The sequence below is a fragment of the Lytechinus pictus genome, chromosome 19, assembly GCF_037042905.1.
Source record: "Lytechinus pictus isolate F3 Inbred chromosome 19, Lp3.0, whole genome shotgun sequence".
In the NCBI taxonomy this organism is placed as follows: domain Eukaryota; kingdom Metazoa; phylum Echinodermata; class Echinoidea; order Temnopleuroida; family Toxopneustidae; genus Lytechinus; species Lytechinus pictus.
Genome location: NC_087263.1, coordinates 8,340,132 through 8,354,627, shown reverse-complemented (window position 1 = coordinate 8,354,627; position 14,496 = coordinate 8,340,132). Strand labels below are relative to the sequence as shown.

The 14,496-nt window shown below is 35.8% G+C and overlaps 1 protein-coding gene across 1 annotated transcript in view; it reads right to left on the bottom strand.

Annotated features, from left to right (window-relative positions):
* The window catches only part of LOC129282684 (uncharacterized), a 46,127-nt gene that overhangs the window by 16,460 nt on the left and 15,171 nt on the right, over positions 1-14,496 (bottom strand). Inside the window, exons 6-15 of the mRNA XM_064113783.1 lie at positions 13,341-13,456; positions 11,938-12,089; positions 10,777-10,925; positions 9,212-9,330; positions 7,850-7,983; positions 5,529-5,840; positions 4,115-4,396; positions 3,329-3,463; positions 2,771-2,920; positions 2,081-2,212 (exon numbers count right to left, since the gene is read on the bottom strand). Of these exons, the coding sequence (XP_063969853.1) occupies positions 2,081-2,212; positions 2,771-2,920; positions 3,329-3,463; positions 4,115-4,396; positions 5,529-5,840; positions 7,850-7,983; positions 9,212-9,330; positions 10,777-10,925; positions 11,938-12,089; positions 13,341-13,456 (1,681 nt within the window). The remainder of the gene's footprint in view (positions 1-2,080; positions 2,213-2,770; positions 2,921-3,328; positions 3,464-4,114; positions 4,397-5,528; positions 5,841-7,849; positions 7,984-9,211; positions 9,331-10,776; positions 10,926-11,937; positions 12,090-13,340; positions 13,457-14,496) is intronic.

Sequence of the window (14,496 nt, the reverse complement as noted above, 5' to 3'; positions counted from 1 at the left end):
TGCTGTCCCGTCTGAACAAGGCTCAAACATTTATTTTTAAAAGAGTGCTTGGTTTGCCAAGGAGTGCGGTGGACGAAATTGGTTATTTATTGCTCGATATCCTCCCAGTGGATAAGCGAATCGACTATGAAATTCTTCTCTTACTTGGGCAATATGCAAGCCTTTCAGACGAGCGCACTGAGAAAAGAATCCTGTTGGTATAGCAAACAATACACCTTTGGTAAGACGCTGGATAAAAATTCTCAATAGTTATGAGCTTCCAAGTCTCACTAACATCCTTAGAGATCGCATTCCATATAAAGTATGGAAGAAGCTAGCACTGGGAAAAAATTATAAACAACACTATGCTGCCCTTGAAATTGCAATTGCTAAAAAATCTTCTATAGGTGTATGGTCGGGCATGACCCAACGTGATAAAAAGAATTACTACCCAAAGCAAGTCTCCAGCCCTCTCCTGAGGGAAGCTATGTCCATCAGAGCTCTATCCTGCAGTACATACCCAACGAATAGAAGGTTTCTCTCTCTGAATCAAAGTACCACAAAGTCTTGCAAGTTCTGCCACTCCGAACTGGAAAGTGTTGTACATTTTGTTGGAGAATGCCAAGCATTTAGCACACACAGGAAAACACTTCTAAACTTAATAAAAGAAGACGAGGAACTACAGTATTTTTCTGTGCATTTCAATGATCAAGAACCTCAACAATTTACCGCTTCCGTCCTGTTTTATACCTGACGTAGAATTAGCAGATTCCTCCAGAAACGACCTCAACCTACTTGTCTTAAATTTTTTGCATAAGATTCACCTCTCTCGGTCTATCTTACTCTCACGTCAAAATATGTAACGCTAATATTAATGCAGTATTAAACTGCGGATCTCCGTTACAGCGGAGGAAGGATACAGAAGAAGAAGAAGGTGCCGATATTTGACTTTTGCTTGTTAATTCCTGTTAAAATATATGGCGTTATTGAAAAAAGACTAACTTATTAAGGACATAACGGATGTATCGACCATCAAGTCTTGTTGCAGTTGACTTGTTTCGTTCAAGAGCATGCTCGCAATAGGTGAGTCGGGTGAAAAGATTAAGACGGTCACTGCACTAAAGTTAGATTTACAAGAGTCTAACGTTACTAACGATCTAGACTAGATCTACTCGTTAATGACAAACGACAACGTTAGCCTACTGTTGTCGTGAGATCTAACGTTAGATCAGGAGTTCAGGAGTTAAGAGTAGACTCAACATCTAGACCTAACTAACTTAGACCTAGGCCTACTAATGTTCCGTTTAATCTGACGTAGCCGAGATCTAACGTTAGATATAGACGTTAATGGAGATTTAGATCTAAGACTGTTAACGTAACTTAGTAGTTCAGACCGTAATTTGGTTCCTAAAACATCAAGATCTAGGCCTAGTAATTGGTATGGAGTCTATATGGACTGCATTGGTATTCGACTTCGAGACCTAACGTCAGGGGCAGGGCTAAGTTAGGGCCTATCCTTAGCCTGGGGCCTAGGGCTTTCAGACGTAGCTTGTTTAAAATCTAGACTTGGCCCTAGATCTCACTTTTGATTCGGTGCATAAAATATATCTGGACTGCTTTTATATTCGAGACACGGTTGTTTCTTTCGGCTCACGGGTACCGCATCGGCCAGACCATGCCCTCGTTGCGGTCCGCTTGAGCCTCTAGAACCAACCATGCCTCTCAAAGCAGTCCATATATCTATATTGTTGACCATAAAATCTAAAAACTACTCTGTATGCTAAAAACCTATAAAATCATTAATTGTAGCATACGCAAAAGGCTAAATGTTTAATGCGGTCAAATAACAAGATAGTAATAACAAGACTTGGTATGATAAAAAAAAATATTACTAACAATTTCAGTTTCAGTAGCTTTGAAATGTCATCAACATTATGATACAGGACCCGGTCCAGGCGCGAATCCAGCATCAGATCCAACAAAGCATCTCATGGGCCCAATTTTCTGGGGACAGTAGTGACTCTATTACGCTTGTGCATGGGCCCATACATTTCTTTGTCATAGCTGATGCTGGATACGCTAGTGCCCTCCACCAACATACCTTGGCAGCCTTTTCCTGACCAACCATCCTCGCAGCTTCCTTCACATCTTCCAGTGAAAGCATCACATGCCATCCCTCCTGCACAGTGACAGTATTGAAGGCAGTCAACACCGAACTTTCCTGGAGTACATTCTGTAAATTTAAGCGAGTGAATAAGAGGAACGTACATTGCATAAAGGAGAGATAATTCATGACAAATCCTTCCATATTGGCAGGACGACAAATTTCCCTTGATAAGCTGTTGCTATTTTTTACACATTTTCCTGGCATAATGAGTTTGAACAAATTTAGTTCTATAAAAGAACGTAAGGTACATAAAACCATGTTGAACAGGGGAAATTCCAGGCGATGACATTGGAGCAATTTAGAAATGAGGAAACCTCGCACTTTTATATCAGTTAAAAAAATCAAGGGTATGATTGACAATTTAAAGCTTTCCGACACTTGACAATACTTATGTCTGGCAGGATGCGTTTGTATGAAGTAGATAATACAATGACTTATAGTTTCGGTGAATTAACTGGATACGTGCAGGTATAATCTTCTAGATATAATATAGACACGATTGATTGGGATTGATTAATTGGTATTCCGTTCCCGAAACACCGATGTATGACCTCATTATAGCTCTTTAATCTGAATATAGATAAGTATCGTTATTTTCGTATTGCTTATTGCTCCAGAGCTTACCTTCATTGCAGTATATTCCTGTATAACCAGAGAGGCAGTTGCATCCATAAGGATCGGGTAGGCAGATCTGACTTCCGCTGCAAGCATCCAAGACTTTCTCGTCACCACATTCGAGCTCGCATTCCCATCCAAATCGGTGTTTCCCGCATGCTGCAATAACAATGATTTAAACCGTCATTCGAGCGATTAAAATTTATTATTTTAACCGTATTCAACGAGAGCTAGGTTTTGTGGTTTCTGAATATGCCCTAAAGAAATAGATTTCCTAAAATTGCTTTTCTTTTTTCTCTATCTTTCTTTCGGTCTTTTTAGTTTTTAGATTCTACTTACCTTGTAACAATCTTACGTCTCTCCAAGAAGTGTAAACAATCGACATAGCAAATGTAAGATTGTGCCAAAGTGCCAAATTTGCGTAGTGATTGTCTTGGTTGTTTTTCACAGGAGACTCATTAATGTCCGTGTGTGTTCATTTCTATCTTCCACTGCGATTTTGATATTGCTTTAACTTTGAAATAATATCCCTTATTTAATTTTACAGAGTATGAGATGGCGACTCACCAGTTAAACAGTTCTTGCCCATGAATCCTGGAGGACAGATACACGTTCCTGATTGAGGATGACAGATCCCTCCATTGTAGCAGTTATCACACAAACGATCACATAACGGTAGGTTCCATCGGCCACGGGGACATTCTATTAAAACATAAAATATGGCAAATACAACACAATCCTGAATGATTAATTATGTTTGTCATCCTTATGATGACTGGGATAATGGTAGAACACAAGTTGGAATAATCATTGTTGGTGGTCTACAAGAAAAGTAACATGAAGATTTTCGGTCATCAGACCACTGAAAGCCTAAAACTCATGATACATGTACATCTTTGAGTCTACACCACTGTCAATCTTATCCAAAGCTATGTCAGCAAATATATTTAAAGTGCATTTGGATTCTAAAATGTCATTTAATGTTAATTTCGATATTTTGGTAAGACACCACATTTTCATGCTTTTAGAATGAGATATTTTGAAAAGAATCTATAAATAATAAGCGTTGGAAAGTATGTTCGGACTATTAAAATCTTTGAAAAAAAACAACAACAACATACTATCAAAGTGAGATACCATTTGCTTCTAACTGTTTTAAGTTATATATATATATACACACACACACTATATGTGTGTGTGTGGGTGAGGATGTTTGGTTGGGTGTGTGCGCATGTGTGGTGACATTGTCAACATTTATTCGTGGTTTCAGCGATTTTCCTAATAGATGCACTTAGCTTCTCATGCACTATTGCCACACAAAAAATAATGAACAGAGCAAAATTAACAACTTACCACTAACTATGACGCGAATCAAGCTGTAAAGACGGTTGTCCACTGCATTGTTTTCAAATGTTCCGTAGACATCTGCATTCCTCTTAGATGCTGAACGAATGGTATAGGTCAGAGCTCCATCTCCACTTGGAGATAAAGATCCTTCTGCAAAGTTTGAGAATGTGCTCCACCGGATTTCAGCCGTCCCTGATGCGTAGCTATCAGTGGTAGACACTGAGAGCGTGATGTCATCATCGGGATAAACTGTTTTGGTGAGGCGACCGTCACTTGGTTGAAAATGTCCTAGAAACCAATCGGCCATTGGTAGAAAACATTGATAACATACACTGTAAGAAAATGAAGTGCTAATTTAGCACTTACAGTGCTTGTATAATGACTGCACTACGAGTGCTTATTTTCTAGTTTAAATTTTCTAGCAAATCAACACTCGTAGTGCAGTCATTATACAAGCATTGTAAGTGCTAAATTAGCACTTCATTTTTTACAGTGTAACAAATCAAATGTTACCGGCCATAACTTGAGAGATCAAATGAAACGTTTGTTTGTCGTATATGGATTATTAAATAGCATCAAACAAGTATGATAAATCTCCCAACCCTACCTTCAGTAAGTGGCGATAAAAAAGTGCATTTTCAAATTTCACCTACCAACCCAAAACCACCAATATGTCGTCAATAAGGGATTTTTAAGATTCTTATTGAGCTTGAAAATTCATATAAATGAATGTCACCAATAATCCGGTGACTGCTTGATTGAATTAAGAAAAAAAAGATTCAATGCTTTACAAAATAAGCATTAAACACAGTTTAAAGTTTGTGTTCACTCGGGCACAAGATGTGCACAACTGTGCAATCTTAGTAGAACTTTTGAGCATTTTGGAAATAAAGGATGTCAAAGGAACTCCGATAAAACCTTTAACATTTTACTTTTTGACAGTATTACGAAAAAGAAATGTTCTTTCAGATAAGTTACTTTTCAAATATTTACTTTTTAAAAACCAAATTATTGAAATTACAAAAAAAAAATCCTAATGATTTATCGTTGGTAGGAGGAGAATGTGATGACAAATCTAAAACTTTGACATCCGAAATACTACAATCTTTGAAACAGTATGATGATTTTGTCCATCTTTTCAAAGTCACATTTCAGGTAATATCATTATATGAAAGGATTTCGTTGCAGAAAACGCAGTCTCCATGATCAAAGACAAGTCTTTAATTCGTGGTATATTTGGAATTTTAAAATCATATTTTTATTTTATTTCTGATAATCGTTTGATGACAGCTGTTTCTGTATTTGGTGAATAAAAGGATTTTTATGGCGGGATGGGATGGAGAAATGTCGATTGATTTTCTATTTCATTATCTCAGTCATATGTCAGACTATTTTTAATGTACTTTATATTCGTACGTACTTTCTTGTGAGAGAATTGTCACATCTGCTGATGTTGAAGTACCGGTGATTGTAGATGTAGTGGAGCACTTATAAACGCCAACAGCCGTCGCTTCATCAGGTAGGTTCTGTGTTAGTCCGCCATTTGGAGTTACATCCGAGCCCGGTACGTTCAGTGTGTAGCCTCCAGGAGTGAGGCTTGGTCTAACTACCCTCTCTGTGTAGGTTATGGTATTCTGTGTGTTGTCCGGTGAGAGTACGCAAGAGAAAGTTGGAGCGTTTTCGGGGCTCCCGAAAGGTGTTGACGTCATCGCAATCAAATGAAGTGGAGGTACTGCAGAATAAAGATCATATAAATTAGAAAAAGTTTACCGACTGCAAACCTAGAAATATTAGCTAAACTATATGGTAGGAGTAGTTGTATCATCTACATTCTTTTACCTATTTTCGTATTATTTCTTATTTTTTTTTTTTTTTTTGGTATTTTCATTTATTTATGTAATATATATATATATATATATATATATATATATATATATATATATATATATATATATATATATTGAGATCAATAGTATGGAGAGGGCCGTAGCAAGGTCAATACCCGTCTTCATCAAGCTTTCGGGCACATGCCCTTCATCAGGATCTAAACCAATATATAAAATACAAAATACAGGCCTACTAATATTATTAGTAGGCCTGTATTTTGTATTTTATATATTGGTTTAGATCCTGATGAAGGACATGTGCCCGAAAGCTTGATGAAGACGAGTATTGACCTTGCTACGGCCCTCTCCTTACTATTGATCTCAAATATAATTATAAAGGAGACCCGTACACGTACATCACCAAGATTGATCACATTTATATATACATATATATATATATATATATATATATATATATATATATATATATATATGTACCTATATTTGCATGTAGGCATGTATACATAATGATACACTTTTTTTTTTGGGGGGGGGGAGGGTACGCAAGTTATGTCATTAACAAAGCCGACCATGGCGAAGATGTTAATGTTTATCGCGATATATTCACATGAGTTGAATAAATATTGAAAATCTTCTCGTACTGCTACTTAGATTCCGAGCTGAACATGATTTAGGAGCTGTTAATGGATGTGACTTATACATAGACGGTAATGATAAAAATGGTTATAACCTATATGCCTTTCTATAAAGAACATCTGACTGATTCCCCTGGCCACTTTGCTCTCCGGGGTGGACATGATTCCTTGGAAATATCACCCCCTCAGATGTGAAATGGTGAAATGTAAATTTAAAATATGTGCGACAATATATATATGAAAAAGAGAAATGTTTCAGTTTCAACAAGGTTATTGTTTTTTTTGTTTGCTCCGCGACGCATGGCCGATTAAAAAAACCTTAAATGTATTCACATGAAAGAGAAAAAGGACATATGAGAGGTCTTTGTCGCAAATTGATGAACCGGAACCGCAGTTGCGTATTAAGTTTCGGAACTTACAAAAAATGCAACATATCGAATCCTATGGGACACTAATTGCGCGTGCTTTCCGCGCGTGTCTACCACTCTATGGAAATACCATTGGAAATTTCATGTTTTGTTAACAATTTTGTCATTCCTGAAAAAGTTTCCCCTTTTATCCGTAGTTCCAATGATATAATGCTGATGATATCATATTATATCCATTAAATAATTGAATTTTTTGAAAAGATGTTAATTACATTCGCGTTTTGGGGTCAAAAACATCCCTTTCATATCAAAAATAGGATGAAACTCAACGTAAAATCCTACTTTATGTCACCACAAACGATTTCCCACTCGATCCAATTTCGCTTGATGGTATCTTACAGCTTAGTTCCCATGAGTCATTGTGCAGTTTTCTCTAAGCTTTACGATGATGTAAGAATGATGTTCATTGGTCAAACTTCGCGTTCGCGTTTTAGCTTTAAATAAACATGTGTCAGACGACAAGTCAATGGCAAAAGTTGTCATATTCGGGCCGGGCGCGTACTGTACCTAATATGCTGACAGCGCAGTGCATGCAGTGCAGCAGGCAGGGGCCACGGCCACCGTGCCCTAGCGCTCGCCGGGCTGCGCTTGTGCGACTGTGCGTGCGCCGCTGAGCATTGGCGCGCGCAAGGGGTCCAAAAGGCGTAAAAGGACTTGATATGATATGTCGATTGTCCGGAACTGTTGTTTTGAATCATCAAATTTCGACAAAGACTCCTTGGCTGTGCTTTGTCATGAAGGGTATTTGACAATACATTTTCTTTGTTCTTGGATCTCTGTACGTCGCTGGGTGAAGATCCCCAATAAATTATGTAATTGATTCAGACCTACCTTCTGGTTTCTCGCACACAAATCGTAATCGATCGCTACAATATCGATCATTCCAACCACCGTTGTGATTCATCTCCACACAATGTTCGTACCCTGCATAATTATCCGGGTTTGACCCAATCCATGTTGAATATCTGCGAATTGGTGCAATCATATAATTATGTTATTGATAAATTGCTTACATTTTAGTATGTAGACGAATAGGTTTTACTAATTAAAAGGGTTAATCGAGGCTATATTGTTAGTAGCAATATTTGAATAAGTAGAGTAAATTCAAACGAGCATGCATTGACAATGACATAAAACGGATGAAAATAATGATAAAAATATATTAATTCGTGAAACATTTCAATGCATGTAATGTAGCTGAATATGCGACGGGTCAAATATCGATATCCCGTTTCCTTTCCCCTTTCTTAGGGTAAACATTAAAAAAAATGTTTCATTTATCTTGAGTCATTTCAAATTACATTTTTAGTTATCTTACAATATTTACAATTATGATTGAAGTTGTACAGCTTTTTATTACTATTCATTATTTCTAACTTCCAATAAAAGGCAAGTCGGAAATAAGCATTATTATGAGATGAGCAGTTTTGAATTGCTAACCAGGGAAGCAATGGAGTAAGGACTCCCTTATAAGGCAAGGTTTTTTTTTTTTACAGTGATCGCATCGGACATGATCATTGACATAATATGTCAATTAACACGTAGTCAAATAGGAATTTATTTTCCTCAAAATCCTTCTAAGTGTGAAACAAGCCTAATTTAGGCCTAACTTTCAGAGTGTTACCATGGATATAACATTGAATGAATGAGTAACGCAAGTTTTAAATTTAACTCTTTAGCCGGGAAATTACATTTTTGTCTCGCTAGCACTCAGCAAAGCGTGATTATAGGCACCGTTTTTCTGACGGCGACGGTGACGACGGCGGTGGCGTCGTCTACGTTGAAATCTACGTTGAAAACTTTTCTCTACTACTACTAATTTTACTACTACTACTACTACTACTACTACTACTACTACTACTACTACTTCACTTCTACTACTTCTACTACTTCTACTACAACAACAACTACTACTACCACTACTACTACTACCACTATTACTACAAGGGCTACGGAACGGTTTTCAAAGTGGGGGGGGGGGGTGACCATGCAAAAAATCACGATCCTATGGTAATTTTTACGTTTTTGTACACGGTTTTGGAAAAAATGGGGGGGGGGGGGGGGGCTGAAGCCCCCCAGTTTCCGCAGCCCCTGTACTACCTCTACTACAACTACTATAACTTTTAATGATGTAGTAAATGTAACTGAGAAGTTCACGAAAATGAGGGAAGAAATATGGTACGATAATCTTACCCCGTTTCGCTCAATAATGTGCCATCAGCCCATCTAAATTTATTTTCGTTACTCAGATCATCTAGCCCAAAGAAAAACCTGTAGACCTGCATATCTCCAAATTGAGTTGTCACTGCTGTCTGCAAACCATGGAGAAAAAATAAAGAATTTGGAGGAATGAATTGTTAGATATAACTGAATGCTGAAAACTGTTGTCTGTTATACAATCCCGAAATTTCTCTTTGGGAAATATCGATTAGAATATGTTTCATTCGTTATTTTGTTTTCAAGTTTAAATTTTGTCATTTTTTGGGTATTATATTTTGTATGAAATTTAGAGTACTCACGGTAACATTGATCAGATACTGAAAGAATTTTAGGGAAAAAATATCATATGTAAGAAAATCGAACTATTTTTTGTTATATGTATACATATATAAAATCAAAGACAATATAACGCCTTCATAGCAAGCAGCCACATACGCCCTCCCCCCTCCCGTCCAATAATGTAGTGTAAATCTTTACTACTCTTGGCTCTGTACATGGTGTACAAAATGAATGCGACAATTGCAAATTAGATGGCTAAAACTATGAATCAAGCGTAGCTTCAACGAAAGAAGAAGTGGCAAGAAAAAAAAACTGTCTGGTACACTGTAAAAAAGAAATGAATCAGTAGTTAATACTTAATGAATATAAGTAGAATTTCTAATTTGTAATTATTTTTCATTTTCTAAAAGTAGTTTTAACTTGTCTTTTAATTTACTTGATTTATTTGGGTTCAATATACATTTAAGAAAATTCACGTATTGCTGGCTTGCTTTGATTGAGTAAATCTAACTCAACTTAGGCAAAGATGATTATTAGTTATAAATTCTTGTTGAATGTACTTATATTTTTCAATTAACGCCTTATTTAAGTAATGCATGAATATTCATTAGACATGTTAAGCAAGTAAATGTTTGGTTTTTTTTTTAATAAATGTCATATCTATTTGTGTTTGAACTTTTTTTCGGATAAGGGTGTGCTAACTATTTTATTCTTTTGTTGAATCAAAGAAAGAGCAATATTAAATAGTCATTTAGCAGAAAATTTCAGATGCCTTTTTAGGTTTTCGGAACATGATTATATTGTTCTCACTGTTTTATTTGTAAGAATGAAACGATCGCGTATAAATATCAATGTAAGTACCTATACATGTAACAGGTAAGTGAAAATGCACAAAGTCTAATATTTGGATAAAAGATGTCTAAGTTGAAAATGATGCCACTAAAGTAACAGTGGGACGATAGGGGAACGGACTTTCAAATAACGGAAGTCCACTCCCCCATTTGATTTTTCCAAACATTTTAGTGATTGTTTTACTAAAATGAATTGAGTTATTGTAACTTAATTTTCTTGAGTGAAATGGATGCAAAGAAAATAAGTAAAGTTTACTTAAAACTGCCAAACTCATAAATACCTGAAAAGATTAAGGCAATTTGTTGAAACAATTTTTATTTAGTAATTTCAACTAATTTCTTTTACAGTGTATTTTCTTGCAGGTATCGAGCTTAAAGGATAGTTTCTTGTTGATGTAACTAACTTACGTGAATCATTGATGTTTTCAATTGTGCCAAATGTCCTCCTATTTGCCGACAATACTCGTTTGCATCAAAATAATTCGATGGAAATGTTGAGAAGTAATACTGCACATCTTTCACTGCTGCAATTTCTATCCACTTTCCATTAAGTGGGACTGTGTAAGAGGAGAATTATATTTTATGAAAAGTTTGAATTTTCAGACTTTGTGACTGTGTTGCTGCTTATGAAAGTACATGAAATCATATAACAATCTAAACATCAATTTTATCATTGATTTTATCTGCAAATTCATAATTGAGTTTGACATTCTTTACATAATGGTAATAATTATGTACCTAATCAAATGATTTTCTAAAATATATAACGATACCAGTATCTTATCTTAGCCTACCGAATGACTACTAATGACTAGTACTGGGGGGGGGGGGGTGGTCTAGTGGTTAAGACTCTCGTCTTTCAATCCGAGGGTGGTAGGTTCGATTACCAGCCATAGTGTCTTTTTCTTCAGCAAGAAATTTACCCACATTGTGCTGCACTAAACCCAGCATTGTGCTGCACTAAACCCAGCTGGGTGTTTCATAAAGCTGTTCGTAGGTTAAGAGCGACTTTAAGAACGACTGTATGGTGATCATTTCTTGTGGTAAATAGTATGTACCAAAATGTTCATTGGCGATGGTTTGGCGCGTAAGAAAGGATCACTAGTCGTTCTTAGAGTCGTTCTTAACTTACGAACAGCTTCATGAAACGGCCCCAGGTGAGGTAAATTTGTATCGACGGACAGAGAATAATTCTTCAAAAGCTGTGAGCACCGTAATAGGTAGACTCGCTTAGCCGGGGTAATATAGGAGCACATTCAGCATCTAACAAGGTGGAAACGTGCGCTATATAATTACTATAAAAAAATTCTTTCAAATTACGACCTTTTGCTATTAACCGGTCATGGTTTTGAGACGAGGATGATTTTTAAATAAGGATCACCATCACTAACCTATGAAATTTATAATACATATCATTTACTTAATTGCCATTGAATAATTACAGACAACTGTTACACTTAGAACTATTCCAATGTATCTTGTGTGTATAATTCTTAATTATGCCTTATTACAATGTGGAATGATAGTAAGCTATTATACAGTACTCGAAGATAAACAATCATAATTTACTTTGTGGTCTTTCACAGATGTAAGGCAGTGCGTCTCCACAGGTCCTACTGTCCCATCGACCATGATTGTCAACATTGTTACCATCAGACCACAGACACCCACAGGACCGTCCGGAAGAACCTGATGGCTCACCAGGAACCCATTGAGGGTCACTCAAGTAAAAGGTAGGAAAGGACATAATTCATTTTTAGAGAAATCTGGATGATGGTTGTCTGAATCAATGCGAGGTTGTGATCGAGGGTGCGTCAATAGAGTGTCTTTATTATTATTATTTTATAAAAATAAAAAATAAACAATTCACAACAAGTTTTCTTGAAAGTTGAGGTTGACTACAAATGTATGTTTACGAGTAGAACTACGACATCATATTGTTAATAGTTGCTTGAAGGAGATTGGGTTGAATTCATTTATTCATTTTCCATAAAAAATACAAAATTACAAATGTACAAAGCATAAAAAGCATAAAATAAGACATTATATACAGATGAAATGTAACATATTGATTCATAATACTTCGTATTACAGGAGGAAAATTGGATGCATGCAGTACGTTTTTTTTTACGTTGGGTCACCGAAAATAACTGTTTGGGATGATAAAAAAGAGTAACACTTCTATCAATGACAATGGTATAATTATTACAAATATAATATACATGAAGTCTATAAGTGATAACTACCTAACCCACCACCTAACTCGCCTAGCATGTATTGAGCAATATTGTATTCAAGAGTTGTCTTTTTATCCGCGGTTAGGATGATGATAATGTAGAAGAGTTTCTAACATCTATATGCGAAGAATACCTAAAAAATGGACCTGTGTGGCGTATACATGTAGACGTACAAGGCCCGGTCGAATGCAAAAAGGTTGTATAACGTAAAAAAAAAATATTGCCATCCGTTTGTTTGAAAACGTTATACATCAGTCGTGTAATCTACGCGTTTCATTCGCTCAATCAATCGAGCATCCGTCAAGTGTGATTTCATCCGCGCAAAAAGTTTTGAGCTGCACAAAAAACTTTGAAATTAGTAACTTTGTTATTTGTTATCTGATTTGGATGAAACTTTCATCATTTTGCTCTGTAAATTTTACTGTATTCATTTAGATACACACTAAGAAATAAAGGTTCAAAATTGAACCCCGAAAGGTTGATGCAAAATCAGTGCCCTATGGGTTCAAAAATTGAACCCTGCGGTTGGGGTGCAGTTTTGAACCCGTAGGGTGCAAAAATGCATTTTTGGAACCCCAAATCAGGGGTTCAATTTTTGAACCCACAGGGTGCTGATTTTGCATCAACCTTTCGGGGTTCAACTTTAAACCTTTATTTCTTAGTGTGTACAATTGAAGTGAAATGCTAATCCGGGACATATTTCTAGTCATTATTATGAAAATAAAAGAAACCTACCTCAAGTTAGCATCATCATTCCAGGTAAATGGATCACTATCTGAGTTTCGACTTAAACCAAACCAGAAACAATTAGCAGATGGAAGAGCAGGTGATAAAACCGATGTTAAAAAAGTCTGCGAAAAAAAAGATGTATAAACAAGGATAAGATTAAAAATACAATTTCCAAACAAATCCACGGACTATTAAATTAATACGGAACGATTCGTGTATCGAGGGGAAAAAACACTTTAAGATACCTAGAATAAAACATATAAGATAGAGGCTATTGGTAAGTTACACATTTTGAGTTTTTCCAATAAACGTAATCGGAGGTATCAGTTTGTGATTGCGCTTAAGGAATAATTATGTATTAACTTCATTTGGAAAATCAATAACGACTGGTGGAATGTAATAGAAACATGAAGTACGAGATTTTTTTTACATTTATTTTCATGTGTCTGAAATTGTACAGATGTGTATTGTAATTATTGTTGCATTAGGTCAATACGATAAACCTTCTGTACGAAACTCCATTCCCCCCTTTCTGTGCTTCCAGTGTGTTGTATGTTTTTTTTTTATCATTTATCAATCATTTATCAATTTATTCACCATCTTTAAAAATCAGTGTACATAAAAAATATGACATAAAATACCGATACATAGTTTAAAAATGGAGGGATACCCTTAATAAGCACAGTGCTTGTAAGCAGGGTCCCAACATAAACATTTAGGGTAAACATTATAATACAGGTTATACATTATAACATAATACAAATTATACATTAAAAATACATATGTAACAATAAAACACACACACATATGCATACACATAAATTAGAGAGAGAGAAACAGAAAGAGAGGGGAGACAGAGAAGGTGGAAGAGGTAGAACAGAAAGAGTCATGATAAAAACCATTCACAATAAAAGAAAAGAGAATGAGAATTTAACATCATATAGATAATACATTGTAACTCAGTATGAATTCATTTTAGTAAAGTACAGTCTTTTTAAAGAGAGTTTGAATTTGGAAAGTGTTGAACTTTGTTGAGTAGAGTGGTCAAGGCTATTCCACAATTTGATATATTGCACACGGAATGAATTTAAGACCATGGAAGAGGAGACCTTGGGTTGATAAAATAATTTACATTGACGCGTGTTATAATCATATACTGTTG